The sequence below is a fragment of the Aquarana catesbeiana genome, linkage group LG01 (genome assembly GCF_042186555.1).
Source record: "Aquarana catesbeiana isolate 2022-GZ linkage group LG01, ASM4218655v1, whole genome shotgun sequence".
Lineage (NCBI taxonomy): Eukaryota > Metazoa > Chordata > Amphibia > Anura > Ranidae > Aquarana > Aquarana catesbeiana.
Genome location: NC_133324.1, coordinates 666255904 through 666282275, shown reverse-complemented (window position 1 = coordinate 666282275; position 26372 = coordinate 666255904). Strand labels below are relative to the sequence as shown.

Here is a 26372-nt window from a genome sequence, read left to right as displayed (position 1 = left end):
TACACATATGCACTCTTATAAAACAAATGGAAAGAAAATATCGGCTCCCTTATCTCCTTCCCACTCAGCGAAATGTGTTCCAAAAATATTCAACAAGTGATATCAGGTGAGATTAATCACAGTATATATAAAATGAGATTTAGCTGCCACTTACAAAAAAATATATATAAATAGGATAAAATCAGTCTGTCACATAGAAAACTCAAATGTAAAGAGACACACTATATCCCAGCGGTGCTTCTGTCAAGATTGTAAGAAATTGACACATCTGCATATGAATGAATACAATGCAAACATAGTAGCTAAGCAGTGAAACACAGATCTAGCAAGTGAATGAAGATATAAAAAGAGTCAGTGGTTGGCTTCATGTATGGATAAAGAGGGGAAATAGTTGGATAGTGCACCATTCACCTTACTCCACACCCCGTGCTCCACACGCCCCTCTGGGGTTCAAACTCACCAGAAAAATGCAGATAATAAGCATTCACGATCTCCCACTGGTTAACTGCTCAGCCAACTCGGAAGTCCACAGCATCTGGTCTGAGCCTGATACACAGACCAGATGCTGTGGACTTCCAGAAATATACAGTATCTCACAAAAGTGAGTACACCCCTCACATTTTTGTAAATATTTTATTATATCTTTTCATGTGACAACACTGAAGAAATGACACTTTGCTACAATATAAAGTAGTGAGTGTACAGCTTGTATAACAGTGTAAATTTGCTGTCCCCTCAAAATAACTCAACACACAGCCATTAATGTCTAAACCGCCGGCAACAAAAGTAAGTATACCCCTAAGTGAAAATGTCCAAATTAGGCCCAATTAACCATGTCATGTGACTCGTTAGTGTTACAAGGTCACAGGTGTGAATGGGCAGCAGGTGTGTTAAATTTGGTGTTATCGCTATCACTCTCTCATACTGGTCACTGGAAGTTCAACATGGCACCTCATGGCAAAGAACTCTCTGAGGATTTGAAAAAAAGAATTGTTGCTCTACATAAAGATGGCCTAGACTATAAGAAGATTGCCAAGACCCTGAAACTGAGCTGCAGCACGGTAGCCAAGACCATACAGCGGTTTAACAGGACAGGTTCCACTCAGAACAGGCCTCACCATGGTCGACCAAAGAAGTTGAGTGCACGTGCTCAGCGTCATTTTCTGAGGTTGTCTTTGGGAAATAGACGTATGAGTTCTGCCAGCAATGCTGCAAAGGTTGAAGGGAGTGGGGGTCAGCCTGTCAGTGCTCAGACCATACGCCTCACACTGCATCAAATTGGTCTGCTTGGTGTTGTCCCAGAAGGAAGCCTCTTCTAAAGGTGATGCACAAGAAAGCCCGCAAACAGTTTGCTGAAGACAAGCAAACTAAGGACATGGATTACTGGAACCATGACCTGTGGTCTGATGAGACCAAGATAAACGTATTTGGTTCAGATGGTGTCAAGCGTGTGTGGCGGCAACCAGGTGAGGAGTACAAAGACAAGTGTGTCTTGCCTACAGTCAAGCATGGTAGTGGAAGTGTCATGGTCTGGGGATGCATGAGTGCTGCTGGCACTGGGGAGCTACAGTTCATTGAGGGAACCATGAAGAATGCCAACACGTACTGTGACATACTGAAGCAGAGCTTCAAAACACCCCTTATGGGCAATTTTGCTGTCCGAGGCGTACATGTACTAAAAAGGAAGACTACCTAGAACAAAGTGAGCTTCTCACAAAGAAGTTGAGGGAAAAAGGCTATGATGCAACCCATATAGAGACAGCCTTGAACAAATATTTAGCCCTATATGATAATCCACCAGACTACAATCAAGAATCCTCATCTCGTATTATCCCTGATGCACATCAGACTCGGTTCTCCACTCAGTACACAAATAAGGCCTTTGAGATACAAAGCTTAATAAAGAAAAATTGGAGTATCCTTAAACATGACCCTGTGCTAGGCAACAAGCTTCCCGATCGTCCTCGAGATCTGAGGAGCCTGGTAGCCCCAAGTAAGGTGAAAAAATCCACTAACAAACCTACTATTATATGGTCAACAATATTCGACCAAAAAGGGAGTTATAAGTGCAGTGTAAATAACTGTGGCACGTGCATGTACATGTGGCACATGAAGAAAACTGTTGTAGGGAAGGATGGAAGGATTCACCAACTAAAACAATTCATAAACTGTGGAACAGAATATGTTGTATATGGCCATATCTGTCCCTGTGGTCGCCTCTGTGGGTCGGGCTTCGCGACCTATGAGAGTCAGAATAGGTGAACATAAATGTGGCATTATTAACTTAAGAGATAAATACCCAGTTCCTCTGCACTTTCAAGAGGTCCACCAGAGGGACCCATCAGGTATGAGAGTGTTCGGGATAGAGTCAATCGAGGTTGATCTAGACGCAGGGAGGAGATGCCAGAAGCTATGTACGTGAGAAACTTTCTGGATCTTCACCCTTGGCAGTGTCACCCCCGGAGGCCTCAATGAAGAGCCCGAAATACATAAAATTGTGTAAAGCGTTATAGAGTTAGATACAGGATGGGTCTCCCACCCAGAAATAGTATCCATCTTCTACTATATCATGTTTATTAGTCATCTGTGTGGGAAGCTTTGCCCTGGCTTGCCTGAGTTGGATACATCTAATGTTTTTATTCTTCATCGGCATATACCATGCGCTGACCGTCAATCTTGTCCAGGGATATACATGTGTGTATATATACACGTATATTTCTCTCTTTTCTTTATTTACCATTTTTTAGTCGTTTACTAATTACCATCTAATTTAATGCTAAACTTATGGATTCAACTTTTAAAATCTTCTATACTATGTATCACACATAATTATGTGTATATTTTATGTGTATTGCCTATATATGCATATTTCTATATGTATTTACATGTGTATGTATGCATTTTTATGTCTATCTATCTATCTATCTATCTATCTATCTATCTATCTATCTATCTATCTATCTATCTATATATTTTTTACATATACTTCTGCCCTTTCAAGTATGGCCATAGAACTTTACAATATATTACTAATGCTCCCCTTTTTATATACACAATTATATATATATATATATATATATATATATATATATATATATATATTTATTGTAGGTTACCAACTGCTCACTGTGGCATAATCCCGGAGGGGCTCAGGGACCCTTTGTCTCTTTTTAATTTGAAGAGTGAGATACGCCGAATGTTAGGGACTTGTAGTCCCCTCTCTATAGTATGAGATGGATAACCTATACTGCATCAGTTTCTTTCCCGTCTCCCTGTTCTTCCATGTGTATCTGCAGAGTAGTATAGAGTAACGGCAGACTTGTCTGCTTCATTCTCTATAGGAAGTCTACAACAAAATGGCAGACGCAATCCACAACGGCCAACGTCAATCCTGTGCGATGACGGACGCACAGGAAGTGACATCTAGATCGCACTTCCAGTTTTTTAGAAAGTAAACAACATGGCATGCATTCCAGACATCAGTCTGACCGCCATAATAACACCACCAGTGAGCCAAGTACTACACCTAACGGTTATACACCCAAAATGTGGATTAGCATACACGATTGGTAAGACCCAGACCTTGGGCTAATATGATTGCTATTATTTTTAGATGTCTCCTAAAACACCGCCATTGTTGTAAACACTACATCTGTTTTTGCACTGGATATGGGGATCTGCGATGTTGAATTATGAGCATATGTAAAGTGTCAGTTATACTATACAGTGGGAATCTGGTACCTAGTGTGTGTATGTGCACGTGTGTGTATATGTGTGCATATGTATATATATATATTTTTTGTGGAGCTCTAACTCTGGCCCTGCCCTTTTATTGGACTGCCCACGATTGTGGGTGGGGCACTGGAGCCTCTCTGGGATGTGCCCTATAGATGAGCATATGTATATAAGCAGCTGAAGGAGGTAGTACTGCTAGGCTCTGAGGAAGAAGGTAACCCTTTGAAACCCGTCAGCCAGCAGTGGTTCATATGTCCTCTCTCTCGTCATCTGGAGAGTGCTATTTTTAGACGGATTGCCACAAGTTAAATATATTGTTCCTTTCATATGCTTGTGAGTAGTTTTTTTATTCTTTCCTTTAATAAACATATCAAAGGATAATAGCACATGGCCTCTTTTTTTCTATTCTCTTTCTGATTGCTAGGATAACCCTATCCTGGAGGGCAGCAAGGCCTCAGACATTATCCACCCTGAACTTTAGATCACCTGATCAACACACTTGTGCACAAGAGTAATTGTTTGCTGCGATCAAAGTATAAGGGGGGGGGGAATCTTCTGCAACAGGTTTTTTCTTTACCCTAATGCATACAATGCATTAAAGTTAAACACATCTTTAAGTCTTAAGAATCACTTTAATAGAGCTCATTAGGAAGTGCTCTAAATAAACTTTAATTCAGGCAAGAAAAATGTACACTCATATGATTGGAACATAACTTCTTGCTAATGCAAACTTTAATACTCAAGCTCATGGCAATCATCTGCACCCATACAGTGTCCATTGACTGTCCAAAAAATAAAGGTACAAAGAAGTAAGCACATTGATTAAGGGGTTTCATTCCTTGAAAAGGGCTATAATTTCTTGAATTACCCCTGTGGAATGGAAATCCTGTGCTTTATATAGCTCTCAGCTACTTAACTTGTTGGAAAAGGCAAGGCCAGTTTAGGTCAAGACCAATAGGCTCTTAGACCTGATGGAATTCTAGTAAAAGTCCTGTACCATACAAAGCCCTATAATTTTTTTCTGACAATTGAACACACCTTTACACAGCCACCGTGCATGCAGAGGGCTACAGAGCAGATCCAGACCTTACAAAGCCCTGTGGTGGTCATTTTGATTATGAGCTAAACACGTTGGGATAGTGAGCAGCCACCTCCACTGGAAAGGGGTATGTTAAATATATATTCTGCTAACATGAAGAACCTCTTTGTATAGAAGACTGACCGTTACAAGTAATAGAAGCAAACCATAGCTACCATTCAGGGGGTTAATAATCAATAAATCAGGGTCCAACCAATTACATGGAACACTTTGTTGAACAGGACTGGCTGTTAAGTCAAACATCCCAGGGCTCAAATTGTATTCAAGGTGAATTCTTCTAGTTTGACATAGATTCTATTTATGTAAATGGCCTGCAAAGAAACAAAGGTAGAATAGCTTGCAGATTAACTAATATTTTACTTACCTTTTCATTAGCCATTGCATGATACCACCAAAAGAGTCTAGTAGTGATGTAGTAAGCTACAATAACATCTACGGTATAATGTTCATGAGCTACTAAAATACAAATGACACCTGCAGCACTCAGCAGCCAGCAGAATAAGTGATACCACCAAAAGTGACGAGGGGAATCTGCAAGAGAGAACATGAAAGTGCCAAATCTGTTATAACTCACAAACATTGGAAAACTCACACTTCCTATGAGAGTTTTTGCTAAAACCATTCACTTCAAGACTCCAATCGTGAGATCCCTGTACCTGAGTCCCCAAGGCTACACACCTCCCAAGGCCATTGCAAGGTGTCCAACTCTTCCCATTGGATGCTTAATTATTTCAATACCTCATGTTATGTACACAGCAGGAGTGGAAACACCTCAAGATGTGTGAGAAAACCACATTCTTGTAACTTGAGTAGCGTAAAAAAAAAAAAACTGAATAGAACAGAAGAAAGGAGGATATGCTAAAATGAAAATGTATGAGACTAAATGGAATTTTCAGCAAACTCAATGAATTCCAGTGGATAGATAAAAAAAGCCTTCTTGATGTTTTCTTACAGTGTTGTGAAAACGATCACTTCACAGACACAGCTCTTTGTTCTAGAAAAAATGAATCTATAAAAAGAAATCATTACATCATTTTATACCTTCCGTCTCACAGCAGAGATAAGTGGCCTGACCCACAAAGTAATATTCTTGTAATGGTACAGGATACAGAGTTAATGGTGTTTTGGTTTCTAGAAGCAACATTTTGGAGGAAATCAGGTCAATGCGCAGATGAATTTTTCAATGATGTATATTATTTGCAATTTAGTTAATAAAAAAAAAAAAACATTAAAGCTGAAAATGGCACAGTACAAATTTGTATTAGATCACTGAAGATATTGTTAGGTGAGTTTACAATGAATGCATCATTTCAAAGCAGATCTTGCAATGTAATGCAAGGTTTGCTTAATTTTACAAATGGCCACATTAAAGCTGTAAGAAAAAACACCAGTAAGAAAATATATTTACTATACTCTAGGCTTTCATCCACAGTACCTAGGCCAAGTCACAATCTTTCTGGGGAGATCCTGGGAAAGTTGAGAATCTTGTGAGAAGAAGCTTCTGCACTGGAGTGTCTTCGTGCAAGAATTGGGATCCTCAGTTTATTTTCTAACTTTTTAATAGGGTTTTTATTACATATTTAAAGCCGAACTCCAGTTGCATTCTAAATATAATTATTTTACACAAATAGAGCCTTCTTTTAGTGGTAGTTGATCATTACTGGGTATTTAATTTTTTGCTATATAAACGAAAAAAAGACCAAAAACATTAAAGCTCCCCCCTCCGATATTTTCTACTTTCTGTTATACAGTAGTACATATCCAATAAAATCAAATTTCTTCATAAATATAGGCCAAAATGTATTCTGCTACATGTCTTTGGATAAAAAAAGAACATCCTAGTAAGTGTATATTATTTAATTTGTATGCAAATTATAGCGTCTACAAACTATGGTATATATATATATATATATTTGAAAATGGATCAATCCTAATGTACCAATGGCCTATCTAATTTCTTGAGGCCCTTAACCAGTTCCCGACCGGCTCCTGTACATTTATGTCGGCAGAATGGCACGGCTGCGCAAAGTAACGTACCCGTACGTTACTTTGAATTTGCCGCCGTGTGCGCGTCACCTGCCGCGATCTCCGTGAGTTGGGTCGCGGGTCCTGCGGACTCGATCGCCGCGGGCATACCCGCGATCGCCTCACGGAGAGGACAAACGGGGAGATGCGGGTGTAAACAGCATCTCCCCGTTCTGCCTTAATGACAAGTGTCACTCGATCTCTGCTCCCTGTCATCGGAGCAGAGATCAGTGACGTTACACACCAGCTCATCCCCCTGACAGTTAGAAATCACTCCCCTAGGACACACTTAACCCCTCCCCATCCCCTAGTGGTTAACCCCTTCACTGCCAGTGTCATTTATACAGGAATCAATGCATTTTTATTTTTAATTTCTGTATAAATGACAACGGCCCCAAAAATGTGTCAAAAATGTCTGACATGTCCGCCATAACGTCGCAGTCACAATAAAAATCGCTGATCGCCGCCATTACTAGTAAAAAAAAAAATTATTAATTAAAATGCCATAAAACTATCCCCTATTTTGTAAACGCTATAACTTTTGCGCAAACAAATCAATAAACGCTTATTGCGATTTTTTTTTACCAAAAATATGTAGAAGAATACGGATCAGCCTAAACTGAGGAAAAAAAATGTTTTTTTATATATTTTTTGGGGATAATTATTAAAGCAAAATGTAAAAAATAATGCGTTTTTTTCAAAATTGTCGCTCTTATTTTGTTTATGGCGCAAAAAACAAAAATCGCAGAGATGATCAAATACCACCAAAAGAAAGCTCTATTTGTGGGAAAAAAAGGACGTCAATTTTGTTTCGGAGCCACGTCGCACGGCCGCGCAATTGTCAGTTAAATCGATGCAGTGCCGAATTGCAAAAAGTGCTTGGGTCAGGAAGGGGGTAAATCCTTCCGGGGCTGAAGTGGTTAAATGCCAGAACAGTACAAATACCCCTCAAATGAACGTAAACAGTCTGAGGCATTTAGTAAGAGGCGTGGATTTTTGAAGTTGCAATTTTTTGTCACAATTTTTTGGAAAATGAAGGAATTAAATCATTTTTTTTTTCAAAAATTGTTTTACATACTGTCACCATTGCTGTACAGCGTCATCAAATGAATGGTGTAGCTGTGATCAGGGATACCAAGTTGTGACAGTATGTTAAAAAACTTTAATTACATTTTTTAAACATTTTTAAAAATTTATTTTCTTTTTTTAACATTTTTTTTTAATGATACAGGATACAGCGTTAATGGTGTTTTGGTTTCTAGAAGCAAAGCAAAAAACCGAGATGGAAGTATCTGTTACACCCTCTATATGGTCACAATCATGTCATTAATTAATATGATGCTACACATGAAGGCTTAGTTGAGCTTTTGACATAATGGATACCAATACTGGGTTTGAATCCATGCTTATACCTCTCTTCACATGTTGCTGTGATACTGGGCCCGGTGTGTGTTTGATATTTTATACGTAACAAAGTTGTTACAATGGTGATAGGTGGAGGTGTAATGTGTTTCTACACCGTTTGTATGATTTTTGATAAAGTCCAATAAAGCTGTATCTCTTTTTATCCTGCATACCGTCTGGGTCACTTAATACCTTCTGTCTGTGGGCTCCTTCCCAAACCCCCCTTCTTTTTGCAATGGGGGCATCAATGCCCATTGCCCGACTGCAAAGGGCATTGATGCGACTGGTCAATGCTTGGATGGCTGATTGCATGTGTTGAGTTAAGTTTAGAAGAAGCACAAGAAGTGAATGGTACAGCCTAAAGGGAAAACATAGAAGATTCTGAAAAAAAAAATCTAATTATTGCTTATTGCTATGTTTATGCTTTATCTTCTATCTGCCTAGAGTTCAGCTTTAATGCAGCACTTTGATTGCCTTTTAGTGAAGGTTTCATTCAGGTTAGACCTGGTTCATAGATTACCAGTGGGAGAGAAGATCAGTGAAGCACACGCCGTACATACTTAAAAAAGCCTGCACGGCACTGCCAGGTGACTCAAAGATATAAAGTGCTATCTTAATATTCTGTTTATTCTTGTACCGTGGAACCCCACAGCAATGGGGCATAAACTCTTGATAAAAATTATTGAACAGAAAAAAGCCTGCATATGTTATTAGTAAATTTGGCTGCAACAATAGTCTGTATAATCTATACTATGTTATACACTGTAAAAAGACTAACCTTTCCCTTTAAGGATGCACTGTTCAAAACCAATACAAAAGCCAAATAACCATACAGTAGCCCATTTCGAGAAGGGGTAATCAAAGTATCCCAAAACAGCTTTCTTAAGCAATTGCAGATAAAACATCTATTGACAGCCATTTAGAGACTTAAAGTGTATGTATATCACAAGCTTTTTGGGGGGTTTTGGATGGAGTAGGGAAAGGTTAGAACCCTTGTTAAGTTTTTAATGCTGTCGATGCCCTGCTTGGAAGATCTATCCCTTCTAATGGTCTTGGTATCCATTGTTGCTTGAGACAGATGGTAATCAGAAATACAAAATGTTTCAGTTGTCATCAGAACAAAAGGTAATGGTAAATCTTCTAGTGGGGGTACCTGTTGTGGTGACAACTATCTGACAGGGGAATTCTCTTCTCTTTGTAGAAATTTCCTTTTACTTCCCTGGTAAAATAAGTGGAGGAAATACTTCCTTATACAAACAGCAAAAATAAACTGATAGGGGTTTTGCACAATATCATACTCTTTCTAAAATTAAAAAAGTTTCAGCTATACATAAACCAAATTGTACACAGGCTGCACTTATCAAAATAAAATGTAAGAAATTTCCACTAAAATATTAATAAAGATCATTTGCAAAGATACACTATTTTGGAGACCAGATTTGGTCAATTACCTGGAGGCTCACAGGACTACAAATTAGCATTCAGCTATACATACACTTTAACCACTTTATGCCCCAATAAACCCAAATATGTGGTGGCAAACAGCTGGGCTTTAACACCCTCATTCCCCACATATGCATCGCTGGGCAGGCAATGTTTATATTCGCTCCCAGCACAAAGACTGAGTGGCCAAAAACAGCTCCCGGTCCCGAAAAAACATCAGTAGCCGACGGGGCCGGCTTCTGATCATGTGACCATTGTGACAGCCAATCACAGTGGTCAAATGATTGTCTATCCTTGGGCATGAAGAACTTTTAAAGGGGATGCCAAGGCGGGCGGGAAGGGGTTAAGAAAACATAGCAAGCATAAACCACATTAAAATGTTTCACTCAACAACATATACAACACATAATCTTACATTCTTTGATAAATAAATAGGTGAGGGTCAGCATGACTGTGTGTCCACTGTAAAGGAAGTCTCCACATAAGATATGAGATCCAGTGATAGTTAGGCCACCCCCGGTTAACAGTCGCAGAATTCTTTGTGCTTTGCCGTAAGAATCTCCACTGAGCTGAGAAATATTAAAAGTATAAATGAATCACTATATTAAGTTAAGCATTTGTAGAAAAAAAAAAAAAAAAAAAAAAAAAAAAACACAATCTGAACTCTAATATTTTAAAACTATTAAAAGTGATTTATTTTTTAAACTTCTGTACATAGGCGATGGCCATTTAGGTGTATTTTATTTGACACACCCCAAAGCACCAGAATTATTTGCCAATAAGGCAAGGTCCAGACTCAGAATGATGAAAAAAGACAAATAGTTCCTGGGGTCAATGCCACTTGGTAGGTGCATGACCCCAATGATCTTTTGAGCTATCTGGGAAGATGGCATTCTGACCACCACTGTAAAGGAGACATTTTTAACACCAGCTACTAATGTAAGGGCCAGTTTTCCAAGGACCGCCAATGAAATGGTTAATACCGGGGTTCCTGGAGACCTGAAAATTATAGCAAAGGTTCCTCTGGGGTAAAAAAGTTTGAGAAAGCTTGGACTAAACAGTCAATGTACAGACTCTTTTGATTGTAACCCTTATAGACATTGCTATACATATATAGTGAGCCCCATGAATCAATTTGCCTAAAGGAAATTTGTCTGTATATCCTAAAGAGATTGTTATTTTTTATTTTCTAAACTGCCCTGGAAAAATGTCAAGTGAAATCTGATTGGATCCTCTTGGCACAACACTTTACATCCAGACACATGATATGTATTTGGAATTCTCTAGTTTGGAATTTTGGCACCAAACAGGTTTGTCAGGCAGTAGCAGTTTGTAGAACCTGTCCTTCTCTCTTATATCTCTCAGTGGACAAACTGATTCACTGTCAGTTGACTTTGGACCTACTTTCCAATCTCTGTACCTATAAAAAAATGCAAAGGAATAGGAAGCAAAATCTGGCAAAAAATAACAGTTCTTATGTTTTACTAAGCTGAAATTTTAAGCACCTATTTTCAAAGCTTCCTTGAGCTGTAACGTGAACTGGTATATCCTTAGTCATTTAATCCATGGCTTGCCTCATTAGCTACTGTTAACTAAGCTTCAAGACACATTTACCTCTAACCACTTACATAAGTAGCGCACCCAAAGGCGGAAAGATTCCAAAGTAAAAGCTCTTGTTTTAATGCTTTTGGCTTAATGTTTATTTTGCAACTGCTACTGACTTTTCTACAATTTCCTGGTGGAAGATGTTAAAACAATTGGGTCTAATGATCAATACAGTAAGCTAGAATCTTTGAACCATCTAAGACAGGCCATTGATTAAACAAAAATTGCTGGAATATCCCATCAACATAGTCAAGCTGGCCATAGATGGTCTGAATCTCGTACGTGTAGATTCGAACCATGTATGTGCAGGCTGATTGTACCCATGTCGATCCATCAATCGACTTGGGTACAACGAGCATGTTGGATTTTTAGGATGTGATTATTGCCACTAGCAATAATCGATCCCCGCCCCACCGCCTGTCCGCCAGTAGAACTCAGTAGCTCCATGGGAGGGAGAGAATGTCTTCCCTGCAACCCATGGTTGCAAGAAAGAAAATCATATAAACTATGGCCTGCTTTAGTGTTGATGGGGGAATACCTCCACGGAGCTATTGTGTTCTCCCAGTGGGGGGGCAGGAAACTGTCCCTGCCAGAACACTATAGCTTCTGGCAAAAATCGCATCCTAAAAATCTGACATGCTGGTTGTACCCAAGTCAATCAATGGATTGACCTGGGTACATTCAGCCTGCCCATACATGGTTCGAATCTCAGCCAGTCCCTGCTGAACGAGCCGTGATTCGTACCATCTATGGCCAGCTTAAAGTGAATGTAAACCCTCACATATACCCAGTGAAGTGAACAGCCTCAGTTGATACACAAAAATGAAAAAAAATCTCCCTACATAAGTTTTACATGTATATCTGCTGTCTTTAGCTTGCTATATTCTGTAGAAAGTGAACATTGTGTTAGAGATTTTTTCTTCCTGTTCAGCACTGGGTGTGGGTTCTTGGCATACACTGTGTAACAGCTGATTGGAGGAAAGGCAAACACCCCCCCCCTCCACATAGGCAAAGGAAGGAAGGAATGTGTAGAGCTGTGTTGTGAATAGACCAGCTCTCTGCTAATCTATTTATAGCACCCACCCTGACACAAATTTGAGGCTGGTTGTATCTCAGTTGTCAGAGGACTTGTCAGAAGTTATCATGCTGATAACAGAAGAACAGACCAGCGGAAAGACTCTGGACTTAGGGCTTTGGAGAGAGATAAGTAAACACTATAGATATATGTGTTTAGGTCAAATTTCATGAATCAGATTTACATCCACGTTAAGCTTTCAGTCTACAACAGTAGCAAGGAGTGGACAAATATAGTCACTAAAAATGGAACAAAATTATATGTTGAATATCTGAAGCCACTAAATTATTACTGATCCTCCAGTGGGATAGTTTATCACCAAGGCCTGCATACAGGTAATTTGCTTGTCCTCCTTGTCTCCACAATGGTTACAATAAACAAACATTTTAATTGCTGGTGGTTGCTGAAGGTAAATTGAACATTGGCCTTCTTTAATCTGTACTGTTTAAGTACATTTACATGTTATACAGACTTCATAAAAGTAACAATGCTTACATAAATACTATAAAGATGTTTTGTTTTTTGCAGTTATTTAATGTCCAATATGAGTCTTGTAAAAAATAAAAAATTGTAAGCAGTTAAACCAGTCTGCTAAGTTCTGTTGTATCGGGAAGGGCAGGTGAGTGTTGAAACAACTATCTTATCAATCTTAAAACATATTGCACCAGGTTGGTCCACCCTTGCCCACAATACACAGCTAGGTGCACATTTAGCTCGCCACTGAGTATCATACTTCAGTCAAACAACGGATGACTGCACAATGCTTTTTTATGCAAACTCCTTTATAGGACTGAAAAGGGGAACATATAGACAGCAAAAAGCACTTACTTATGTTTCAAGCTAAGTGCTTTTTAGCTTGAAACATATTAGAGACCCGTATCTTCATTTGTTGTTCAATTGAAATATATCTTGACTCATCGATAGTATATTATCTGACATTTTTACTTTACCAGTCAGAAGCATCCTAATAATGTATACAAATTGTAATGTGTAACTTTTCCTTTTAAGTGGGACAAAACTTACTTTTGGAGCACACTGAAAGTGCATGCCAGGCACAGGTAGGGTTGTGACATACATTGTTATACATCTATATAGGTACAAAGTCCCGATGATGAAAAAATACCTTCTCCCCACGATTGATCTGTAAATAGGAACAGAGGAAAACAAGTATTTAGAATTTTGTTGATCTCTGAGCTATCTAAACTAAAATGTCTTCCCTTTTCTGTGTATACAACTCTGGATATCAAAATGAGCATAACCAGTTACAGATACAACCAGCAGATCAACTACTTGTGTCTCAACCTATATGTTGTTTAAACTCTTATACATTGAGCACACTATTTCATTTTCCTTCAAGCCAGCGGGCTGATGTTAGTGCAGTGAACTCCTCCCACTGAGCTGTGTTCTGACAGGGGGAATGCCCCCACCAGGACACACTGATCAGCAGCCATTGGCTACAAGTGCTGATCAGAAGTTAGTTTTTCCCAGCATGCTTGTTCAACAGAAACTGGTTGTGAGACCTCAGCTGGCTCCTGTCGAACCAAGCATTTTCAATTGATTTTCAGCCCGTGTGTACCCAGCTTTAGCGACTTAGCATTGCTAGGGCTAGCACTACTTATGCCCCGTACACACGGTCGGATTTTCCGATGGAAAATGTCCGATCGGAGCGTGTTGTCGGAAATTCCGACCGTGTGTGGGCTCCATCGGACATTTTCCATTGGATTTTCCGACACACAAAGTTGGAGAGCAGGAGATAAAATTTTCCGACAACAAAATCCGTTGTCGGAAATTCCGATCGTGTGTACACAAATCCAACGGACAAAGTGCCACGCATGCTCAGAATAAATAAAGAGATGAAAGCTATTGGCCACTGCCCCGTTTAAAGTCCCGACGTACGTGTTTTACGTCACCGCGTTCAGAACGATCGGATTTTCCGACAAATTTATGTGACCGTATGTATGCAAGACAAGTTTGAGCCAACATCCGTCGGAAAAAATCCTAGGATTTTGTTGTCGGAATGTCCGAACAAAGTCCGACCGTGTGTACGCCCTATAAGAGCTGCTTTTTCTGATTGATAGAGTCCAGATTCTGAAACCCACTGAAATATTTGTACAAAACATGTGTGGGGTTTCTCCTTAAAGTGTTACTAAACCCACAACAGTAAAATCAGTCTGTACATGCAATAAAGCATGCTTGTTATACTCACTGTGGAACTTAAGTGGTTAATCATCTGCATTGTGTAAAATGCTGTGTAATCCTGTCTCTCTGATCCTCCTCTTCTTTATCTGACTCCAATACATCTGATGATAGAACAGAGCCTTTGGAGTCAGGCTGCACATGCTCAGTTTGGTGTGTATTGCTAGAGAGTTTTTCTTTTTACTTGGGAGAGAGCATGTGATCAGCACAGGGCCAATCAGCACTGGCCAGACAGAGGGTCAGGGGAGAATGAAAACCCCTCCTACAAGCTTTACTAGAAACTGATAGAAGTCACAAGGCTGCTGTATACTGCTGATGAGAAAAGCTATTTAGCAGTTATATTTAGTAAAATAATTGCATTTCCATGTTCTGTGTACTGTGGGAGACCAGTACACAGTGAATGCAGGGTCCTTGGTTTAGTAACACTTTAAAGCTTAAAGTAATTGTAAACAATCACTTTATAAAACAACCCATTCAATTTTCAGCTGCATAAGAGCTAGGGGGAGGAGAAGGAGCAGCACACTGAGCTTCCCAGTGAATGGCTGTGCCAGAATAGTGTAGGTACATTTTTCCAATGTTGAGGGAATTAACTGCCTATTCAAACAAAATATTATGAATCTATGGTAGTTTGAATTTTCTACTAATAATGTGTTGTTGAAGCATGGTAGCAACATCCTAGGACAGTAGATATTTACATATCTCAAGTCATCACAGATCCCCAAAATAATGATGTTGTTACTCATTTCGGCTACTGTACATCCAGAACCCATGGTTTATAGCACCATATTATAGAGCCATTTGTTCCAAACTGCATACAGCTGTTTCAGCTTTGTTGACCACTATTAGTACAGTGCATGGGAACGATGTCTTCTGTGAAGTTGGGTGGGCAACAGAGAACCAAAAAACTCTCCAGTGAACCAGTGCAAAACACAGCAGAGCCTTCTTAGCATAAATGTTATCTAAATATCATATTCCATTACAAATCCTAAAAAGAAAAGGGTTAGTTTATACTATTTTAGTATAGTATTAACCAGTGAGTCTGGATGCACAGTTGGCCAAGCTGCAAACAGAAATAATTTATCCCACCCATATCCTAAAATGTGAAATATGCATAGCTGCCAACTGTCCCCGATTTCAAGGGACTCTGTCCCCCTTTCCTCTCATTTGTCCCTCATTTTGGTCTGATCTATACAGTTGTATATAAAACTCACTTTTTTATCTTTCAAAAAGTGTTTCCCAGTGCTAAAACTCTCATTCAGTTTCTAAATTGCTGCGTTTTTAAATTTCAAAAGCCAATATAAAGGAATAGTAGTGGTAAAAAAAAAACACTTGTGGGTTTTACTAAACATTTTTTTTTTAGAATTCTCCTTTAAGGGGATGTGTTCTATGCCTATATACTTTTGCTAATAGGTGTGCCTCATTCCCATCTCAAAAAGTTGTAAGGTACCATGTTTCCTCAAAAATAAGACCTAGTGGTATTTTCCAGGAGGGCTGCAATATAAGCCCTATCTCGAAAATAAGCCCTAGTTTAAAATGCTTGTAAAATCCTATAATCCACTCTATTACAGTAGTATATAATGTACAATGTGTGTTTCTGTAATATAATTGCGGGGAAGAGATCTCCGGCGGGTCACAGAAGCACACAGCGACGCTATAACGAAGGTATTTGACACAATTATATTATAGAAACACACACATTGTACATTATATACTACTGTAATAGAGTGGATTATAGGATTTTACAAGCATTTTAACTCAGTTCACACTGGGGATGCCTGTCAGGCAGGGAGAGAGAGGGGGAGAGAAGACAGCACATTACATGGTAAGACCTATCCCGAAAATAAGCCCTACTGTGTCTTTTGTTGCCAAAATTAATATAAGACCCGGGCTTATTTTCGGAGAAACACGGTATAAATGGAATGTATGATGGAATGCGAAATGTTCTTTTCTAAGAAGACTGTACTGTGTTTTGCCACTGGTGCAGTGGAGGGCTTTTCGGTACCTTTTGGCCTACCTCACCACAACATGTCAGGTTATATTGTTGTTACTATATATAATTATGCACCAAAAGTACCTATAGAGGCAGGGATTTCACGTTGATCTATATGTATTGTGTTTCACAAAGGTTAAAGTCTTCTAAGGATAACATTTGGTATTTGTGTCTCCTGCAATGATTTAAAATGGTTTAAAATTCGAGAACACCTCTTCATCCCTTCCCTGGTAAAGAGACTGCTGATTATCTAAGGACTACTAAAATACCAAAGCCCTAATATGAACAAAGGAATTGAGGAGCCAGACAGCCCGAGTTAGGAGCCAGCAGACACATTTATGGTGCCAAGCCTTCTTCTTCTATTTAAAACCCTCACAAAATTTAGGTATAAGCAAAAAGGAAAAAAAATGACAGGAACTGTTATTGAGGCTATTCCATTTAATTTTGTTATGGCATATTAATGATTAAATGAACCAGTTAAGCTTTTGTTTTTTTTGTACTTGGATCAAAGCTCCACTTTGATACTCAGTGTTTCCAGTGAGCTCCAGCAATATGTTTATGTACTAATAAGGCATTCACGGAACACCTATATCTTCAAAAAGTTAAGTGCCAGCTTACGTCCAATGCAGCTTGAATATAATAAGTAGTAGTGAAAGTGTGTTGATATCTGCAGTGCTCAATACTACTGATGCCAGCTCCTAAGTAAAGTGTTTTGGAATTTAATCCCTGCATTTTTGCCAAGTGTAAACTATGTATGTTCATGTAATAGAAGAAGTTAAAGACTCCACTTTAGAATATTCTGCAGTAAACTATCAAAATCGGAAAGTTAAAAAGCAGAGTTTACAATTAGATATATAAATTTTGTGTCACTCTGTTCTTCTACTGTTCTTCAACTCCTATCGAAAACAAACCTTTAGCCACTTGTCTACCAGGGCTTTTTTTTTTTTTTTGCACACATGATGGAATGCAAATTTTAGGAGATAATTTTAAGCCCCCCTGGCATTATATATTTTCTGGAAGCAGAGACCCTGGAGAATAAGGCTGCATTCACATGGATGTATTTAGGCATAAACTATGTCTAGTATAAAAAACTAGACACATTTTGGATCAATAGCTGTGTAGTTGACCACAGAAGTGAATTTCTGTATGACTCTGTTTTGGTGCAAACACCAATGCTTCTCTGCGAATAACCCCCATGTAATAGCATAGTAGAATTGACAGGTTCTCTTTAAGGAGATATCAGGGGTTTATTAGAGCCATAAGGTCACCTATGGACCTCAATGAAGCTGATCAAGTACAGATAATGCTTGATCAGTTTCTTCCCCAGTCAGCACTGCAAATGAATGAAAGCTTTGAACCTGAAAGTGACAAAATGCTCATTGCTTCTGTGTTTATTCACCTGAGAGGAAATCAGAGAACTGATGTTTTCTGATCTCCCTATGCTCTAGCCAATGACACTCATCATGTCAGTCCCATGCCTGCAGGAGGGACAATGAGACCTGAAATACATGGAAGGGTAGTTAGGTGGGGGGGCATTATCTTTGAGGGGGGGTGGGGGTGGAAGTGAATAGATGGCTTCACACTGGATTAATAACAACTGTCCTGGGAGTGTGCTTAAAAGCCTTTGATACCAGCTACTATTTACAAATGGTGCTGGTAGATAAGTAGTTAAGAAAGTATTTGGAGATTTTCAAACACCTGGTGAGGGGTATCAAATAATAACATATGGTACTTACATACACAAAATAGCCAAAAGGTATAAGGACACCCCTTCAAGTTATTCAGGCCAATTTACCAAAGGCGTTCATCTTGGTATCATTCTTTTCAGCCAGTGATCGGCTTTCATGTAAAAGCAAGCCTAGCAGCTGATTAGCCTCTAGACTGATTTTACAAGCAGTGGGAGGGAATGCCCCCCACCGTCTTCCATGGTTTTCTCGGGCACTCCTGTCCCGACAGGGAACCCGAGAATGCAGCCAGTGGTTCCGCCAGCTGACCATAGAGCTGATCAAAGACCAGAAAGGCTCCAATCATCTCCATGGCCTAAGAAACCGGAAGCTATGAGCATTTCATGACTTAGGTTTCGCCTGATATAAACAGCGCCATCGGGAAATTGGGAAAGCATTTTATCACACCGATCTTGGTGTGGTCAGATGCTTTGAGGGTAGAGGAGAGATCTAGGGTTTAATAGACCTCATTTTTTTTTTTTTTTAAAAGTACCTGTCACTACCTATTGCTGTCATAGGCTATATTTACATTCCCTGAGATAACAATAAAAATGATAAAATAAAAAATAAAAATGAAAGGAACAGTTTAAAAATAAAATAAAAACGCAAAATTAAATAATAAAAAATAAAAAAAGCCCCCCTGTCCCCCCGTACTCACGCGCAAAGGCGAACGCAAGCGTCGGTCTGGTGTCATATGTAAACAGCAATTGCACCATGCATGTGAGATATCACCGCGAAGGTCAGATTGAGGGCAGTAATTTTAGCAGTAGACCTCCTCTGTAAATCTAAAGTGGTAACCTGTAAAGGATTTTAAAGGCTTTTAAAATTGTATGTAATTTGTTCGCAATTTTAAAGCATGTCATGTTTGGTATCCATGTACTCGGCATAAGATAATCTTTTCTATTTCATCAAACCTTTGGACAATATAGTGTGTTTTAGTGCATTAAAATTGAAAGAAAAAGTGTTGTTTTTTTTTTAAATTGTGTTTGAAAAATCGCTGTGCAAATACTATGTGAAAAAAAAAATTGCAACACCCACCATTTTAATCTGTAGGGCCTTTGCTTTAAAAACATATACAAATGTTTGGGGGTTCAAAGTAATTTTCTAGGGAAAAAATTTTTTTTTTTCATGTAAAGAGAAGAGTAGGTGATGTGTGGCATAAGCTTCTAATGTTGTGCATAAAATGCCAGGACAGTTAAACCCCCCCCCATGACCCCTTTTTGGAAAGTAGACAGCCCAAGCTATTTGCTGATAGGCATGTTGAGTCCATGGAATATTTTATATTTTGCCACAAGTTTCGGGAAAATGACAAACTTTTTTTTTTTTTTTTGCACAAAGTTATCACTAAATGATATATTGCTCAAACATGCCATGGGCATATGTGGAATTATACCCCAAAATACATTCTGCTGCTTCTCCTGAGTACAGAGATACCACATGTGTGAGACTTTTTGGGAGCCTAGCCGTGTACAGGACCCCGAAATCCAATCACCGCCTTCAGGCTTTCTAAGGGCGCAAAATGGTGATTTCACTTCCTCACTACCTATCACAGTTATGGAGGCCCTGAACTTAGAAATCCTGAAAGCGGTGCTTGGTTTTCGGGGTCCTGTACGTGGCTAGGCTCCCAAAAAGTCTCACACATGTGGTATCTCCATACTCAGGAGAAGCAGCAGAATGTATTTTGGGGTGTAATTTCACATATAACCGTGGCATGTGTGAGCAATATATCATTTAGTGACAACTTTGTGTAATTTTATTTTTTTTCTTTGTCATTCTTCAATCACTTGTGACAAAAAAAATTAAATATTCAATGGGCTCAACATGCCTCTCAGCAATTTCCTTGGGGTGTCTACTTTCCAAAATGGGGTCATTTGTGTGTGTGTGGGGGGGTTGTACTGCCCTGCCATTTTAGCACCTCAAGAAATGAAATAGGCAGTCGTAAACTAAAAGCTGCGTAAATTCCAGAAAATGTACGCTAGTTTGTAGAAGCTATAACTTTTGCGCAAACCAATAAATATACGCTTATTGACAATTTTTTACCAAAGACATGTGGCTGAATACATTTTGGCCTAAATGTATGACTAAAATTGAGTTTATTGGATTTTTTTTATAACAAAAAGTAGAAAATATAATTTTTTTTCAAAATGTTCGGTCTTTTTCTGTTTATATCGCAAAAAATAAAAGACAATCAAATACCATCAAAAGAAAGCTCTATTTGTGGAAAAAAAAGGACGCAAATTTAGTTTGGGTACAGCATTGCATGACCGCGCAATTACCAGTCAAAGCAGCGCAGTGCCAAATTGTAAAAAATGCTTGAGCAGACAAATCTTCCGGGGGTGAAGTGGTTAAGTGAAGATTTTCAATTGTTGTAAATCATCATGTGCATGTGCGTAAAGCCAGGTTTATAAAAACACATTATGATTAACTTGGTGTGGAGGAGGAACTTGAGTGGTGTGCTAAGAGCCCTGATCCAACCATTACAAAACACCCATTAGGAATGAACATGAACACTGATTGTGAGCTAGGTCTTCTTGTCCAACCTCAGTACATGGTTTAACAAATACTTCCTTGGCTGAATGGGCGCAAAGTCACACAGACACACTCCAAAATCTTGTGAAAAGCCTTCCCAGAAGAATGGAGACTGTAAAGTCACTAAGGGGAGGGGGCAACCTTATAGTAATTCCCAATGGTTCTTGAATGAGTTTGTGCTCAATCATGGTTATGATTAAGCACAAAGTTGTGTGAAACACGTTAACCATTATCCAAGGATTCCTGTGATTTTATCTGTCTACACTACAAAAAGAAGCTCACGATTGGCATCCCATTATGATGTGTGGCTGTCTAATCCGAGTTCTTCTTTACTTTTTACATGATTGTATCATTGAAGTGAATCCTCACTTAATTTAATAAGTGAAGATTTTCAATTTTTGTAAATCATCATGTGCATAAAGCCAGGTTTATAAACATACAATATGATTAACTTGGTGTAGAGGAGGAACTTGAGTGGTCTGCAAAGAGCCCTGATTCAACCCCTACAAAATACCCATTAGGAATGAATGTGAACAATGATTGTGAGCTAGGTCTTCTTGTCCGACAACAGTACTAGACTTAACAAATACTTTCTTGGCTGCATTGGCGTAAAGTCACACAGACACACTCCGAAATCTTGTGAAAAGCCTTCCCAGAAGAATGGAAACTGTAAAGTCCCTAAGGAAAAGGGGCAATCTTATAGTAATTCTTAATGGTTTTTGATGGGTATATCCAACAAGCTAATATAAGTGTGATGGATGGGTGTCCAAAAACCTTTGGCCATATACTGTAGTATATGAACACACAGGTTGGGGGTTGCTGTAACCACTGGTACTGAGGACTCTTTGTTTTGACTTCTGCTGCACACACTGTCAGCATGATATCTTAGTCAAATGATATAATTAATTTGTTAATTCTACAAAAACTGTAATCTTTCAGAACATTTATGAAAATATTTTTCTCTTGGGTACCTACTTATATCTGAGGAAAAGCCATTGGAGTAGCCAGATTCCAACCAGAATCATCCCACTTATCTCTGATACAGTAAAAGCCCATGTCACTCGATCAATATAGTCAAAGAACTTGTCTGGCAGTGGTGGGTTCACTTCCTTAGGTGGGACTCTTTCATGAACTACTGTGATCATGACTGTGGTTAGAACCATATTAAAAAGGGCATAGACAAAGGCAATTCCTGTTTTCCACCATTCTAGAGGAAATTTGTTTTTAGAGTCTGCTGGTATTGCAATCTGAATATAGTCTTGATATTTCTTTGCTCCTTTCCTCAAACCGTTGGGAAGACTTTTGGCTTTTGTCCTAACAGTTTTGTCATCTTCACTGTTTGAAGAAACCGATCTTGGAAATCCATTTTGTGTTTCACTGTGGGGAACTTCTGTGTGTACTTCAATGTTTGTAGTCTCAATAGCATCCATTTGGCAGCAGCAATATGTGACAACAGTTTCCTTTCTAGTGATAGAAAATTTCCAAGAATAAATGTATACTTGTAGTAGTTTAAGGTCAGTAAACAGCACACCGAATTAGAGATGCTCTTAGATTTCAGGCTTTGTATGGCATCATCTGTAAATGAAAGAAATACACATTGTTCAGCATTTAAATTCTTCATAGTATTTTTTCCAGGAATAATAGCAGAAGAAATCTAGCAGTTGTCTCTAGTACATACCCTAATGTCTTTATAAGCAGTTTCAACGGTGGAGCCAGTTGGTATTCATATATTACTTTTTTGATGTTTAAAATGTTACTATATTTTGTATGAATGCATTACTGATTAATTTAGGCTACACGTGTAATAGACAGCATAGTCTGTGACCATTGTTCTCTGACACAGTGATCACAGAGTCTACTGCCAGCAGACATGTCTGGTAAACAGTATAACGTTGAGTGTTTAGCAGCTTCTCTCTATCAACAAGGGTATCCCAAAAGACCCTCGAAGGAAGTCACTAAAGCAGTCCATCATCAATTTTTTTCTACAAAGCCAACACATTTTGGAGGCTCAAACACTTAACTCTCATCAGGGTTAGAAAGAAATGAGACAACAAATAATCCATAATAATAAAATTAATTCATAAAAAAGTGGCCCTAATAAAAAACATATATTCATAAGGCACATATATAAAGAAGTGATTATGCTTCCTTACTGGAAGCAATACAGGAACCACAGTGAAAGTGACAGTCTGAGAGCCCTCATCAAGTTTCATGGCCAGGCCTGCTGATAAGGGGGTACCACCGCCCCCCCTGTACCGGGCCCGGGCACACAGGGGAGCCTGGGCAGCAGGTGAAATCTGATGTGGGCAGGACAGGGAGGATGATCGGCGAGGCAATTACAGGAAGATCCCCTGTGCCGCTCTCTGCAGCAGTTGAAAGCCGGTTTCTCCCTCTCTCCTTCCCACTGGCTGTTGGAGGGAGAGACACATAGGGCTTCGTTCCTGTAATTGCTCCTCCACCGCACCGATCCACCTCCCTGTCATGCCAATGTCTGATTCCGATACCCGATGTCCCCAGTTTATCCCTGTATATCCCTGGATGTTGTGTAGCCACACTGCAATCAGCAGATCAGGGTGGGAATGTCAGCCAGAGGAGGCACGGGAAAGGAGGGGGGGGGTCAGTATCAATACTCCGCTCTACCTTCTAGGTGGCTAAAGGGGATGAAGGTCAGGAGGATACAGGGAGAGTCTGGAGGACAGCTGAAATGTGTAGGGATTGTCCCTTTTCTTTAAAAAAAAAAACAAAAACAAAAAAACAGAACACTATGTTTAACCACTTCAATCCCCACCAGAATATACCTATATACCCCCTCATTACCAGACCTGAGAACTTTAAATTCAAAGAATGGGGACGGAACAGAATAATTGCGCTAGTTTGCATAGAGGGCGGGTGGCTTCAAACTTGAGCCTAGGTACAGAGTGCAGGAGTCAGAAGTATGTAATTCAATTTAGCAGGAATTTTGCAAGTTATGTTTGTGTCCACTAATAATGATTTAAGTGTATTTTTTTGTGAAAAAAATAATTTTGCTATTTTTGGGGGGGCTGTCAGGTATGCTGTACGGGGTCCAATGATTTATAACAGCAGCCCTGGTAACAGCTGGGGACCTCACAGGTAAGTATAACATCTTTTTTATCTTAGTGAAAAAAATTGACTTTACAACATCTTTATAATGTAAGCTTTTCAATTTCCATGGATATTGGTAATCAGGACAATTAAAGAGAGTGAATTTAAATTTAAAAAAAAGTTTTGCCTTTAGTTATACTTCATATTTTGTAGCTCAGCATCTTGGCCACACTAGAGTGTTAATCACAGATTTGTCTTTCCAGAGTAGCACAACAGGTCTCCTTTAGCCTGATTTACAGAATGCTAGCTTACAAATCCCTTTCCTTTGTTATTGTTCTTTGACCTGAACCCACACAGACCTCCACAGCTTGATGAATAACTGCTCTTGGCTACTATACAAATAAAGAGTTGAAACAATAAAAATGGAAAAATGCATCAAACCTTCGCTGGGAAAATATTACAATTTACCAGGTGTTGCACTTCTTAAGTATCCCGATTCTGGCATGTTTCAGAACCCCAATCTTGCACAGGTTGTCACCAATTTCAGCAATTATCACAATGTCAAACCAGATGAGAGTACTTGAAGACTAGATTTACAAGACATAGCTCCTCTCAGTCATGTTTGAAACAACACTCATCCCTTAATGAAGTGTAGAAAAAACTGAGCGTCTCACTCTATCTTAAATTCCTCATATTGTTTTATTCCATGAAAGCCAAAGTAAATGCATACATTCTGTCTCCACTCAACATACCACACTCCCCCGATATGTTTGACGTAGTGGGTACCTACCTACTCTAATCCCTGTGAGCAAGCCCTTGGGGGTGAAACAAGTTTGGAGAGTGTGGTATGTCGGGTGGAGACAGAATGTATGCATTCACTTTGGCTTTCATGGAATAAAACAATATAAAGAATTTAAGATGGAGTGCAACTCTCAACTTTTTCAACACTCGTCCCCTAACTGATCTAAACAGAGAAAGCTAATATCTGAGTGAAATGTGCTACCTCATTTCCTCATTGTTTTACACCCCATATTTCTGTATACTAGGTTTCCTCCCAAAACCTACTGCGTGGATTCCTTCATTGTTGACATAGTTCTACTTACACAAGCATTAGATTATGAGTAATGAATTGACTGCTGTTGGATGCTTGTGTAGTATAAAATCAGGACACATTTCTGTGTCAGAAAACGTTTCTGAAAAATGCCATTTACATTGAACATTACTTAGAACGTACTATGCTTCGGAGCCATGCTATGACACATCATCCACCTAGACCTCTGGTGGCCAACTTGTAGCCCGTGGACCACATGCGGCCCTTTGGCACTTACTGTGTGGCCTTCAAGTTATTTTCCTTTGATCTTTTATAATGAATTTTGCAGAAAGAAGTATCAAATGCGGCATGAACAATTTTTAAAAGGGGGCTGTAGGGAACACACATTTGGAAGCATTGATTTCTCCAACAACTGCTATAGCATGCCTCACAATCTCTGACAGTCTCACTGTTGCATGTCTGCAAGTAGTGATGAGTTTGGGTGTGTTGGGATCTTAGTCTGAACCCATCTGAGCGAGCCTGTCTGGAAGCTGTCACCTATACTGGGCCAATCATCTGCGGCACTCCCAGTCCTAGCCCAATGGCTGATTGTATGTGCAGCTGCATGGCAGGTAAAGAATCGACCACATATAATTGACCTAGGACAGCATCCTGTCAGGCTCGCTCAGATAGGTTCGGACTAGGATCCAAACATGCTTGAGCTCATTCTCAGTCTGCAGTCTCTTTCTTAAGCATTACATTCACTGAATAATTTATGTGGTCCTTTGATAATATTAGGGACTGCATTTGAGGCCTCCTATATCAAGAAAGTTGACCGCCACTGATCTAGACTCACTTGTTTACTAAAACTGTACAGTGGAAAATCTGGTGTAACTGTGCACGATAGTCAATCAGCTTCTAACTCCAGCTTGTTCAATTAAAGGGGTTGTAAAGGGAGAAGTTTTTTTTTTTGTCTTAATGCATTCTATGCATTACGATAAAGCCTTCTTTGTGTAGCAGCCTTCCCAGCACCCCCTAATACTTTGCTCTGTGTCCCTTCCCTCCCCCATCCCCCACTCTTTAATCCCTAATACTTACCTGAGCCCCCTCTCTGTCCAGTGATGTCCATGAATCCCTCGGCTGTCCGGGACTCTCTCTCCTGATTGTCTGAGACACAGCAGTGGCGCCATTGGCTCCAGCGGCTATCAATCAAAGTCAGTTAGCTAATCAGTGTAGAGAGGGGGTGGAGCAGAACGGCAGTTCCATGTCTGAATAGACACAGGGAGCTCCAGCTCAGCTTGGGTGCCCCTATGGCAAGCAGCTTGCTGTTGGGGCACTCGACAGAAGGGAGGGGCTAGGAGCAGCGAAGAGGGGCCTGAGAAGAGGAGGACCTGGGCTGCTCTGCGCAAAACCAACTGGAAGTAGGAAGTATAACATGTTTGTTATTTTAAAAA

General features: G+C 39.5%; 1 protein-coding gene across 1 annotated transcript in view; it reads right to left on the bottom strand.

Annotated features, from left to right (window-relative positions):
- Positions 1-26372, bottom strand: part of SGMS2 (sphingomyelin synthase 2) — a 91467-nt gene that overhangs the window by 8027 nt on the left and 57068 nt on the right. The window contains exons 2-5 of the mRNA XM_073602051.1: positions 21801-22400; positions 13410-13527; positions 10122-10275; positions 5199-5365 (exon numbers count right to left, since the gene is read on the bottom strand). Coding sequence (XP_073458152.1) covers positions 5199-5365; positions 10122-10275; positions 13410-13527; positions 21801-22255 — 894 coding nt within the window. The 5' untranslated portion in view covers positions 22256-22400. The remainder of the gene's footprint in view (positions 1-5198; positions 5366-10121; positions 10276-13409; positions 13528-21800; positions 22401-26372) is intronic.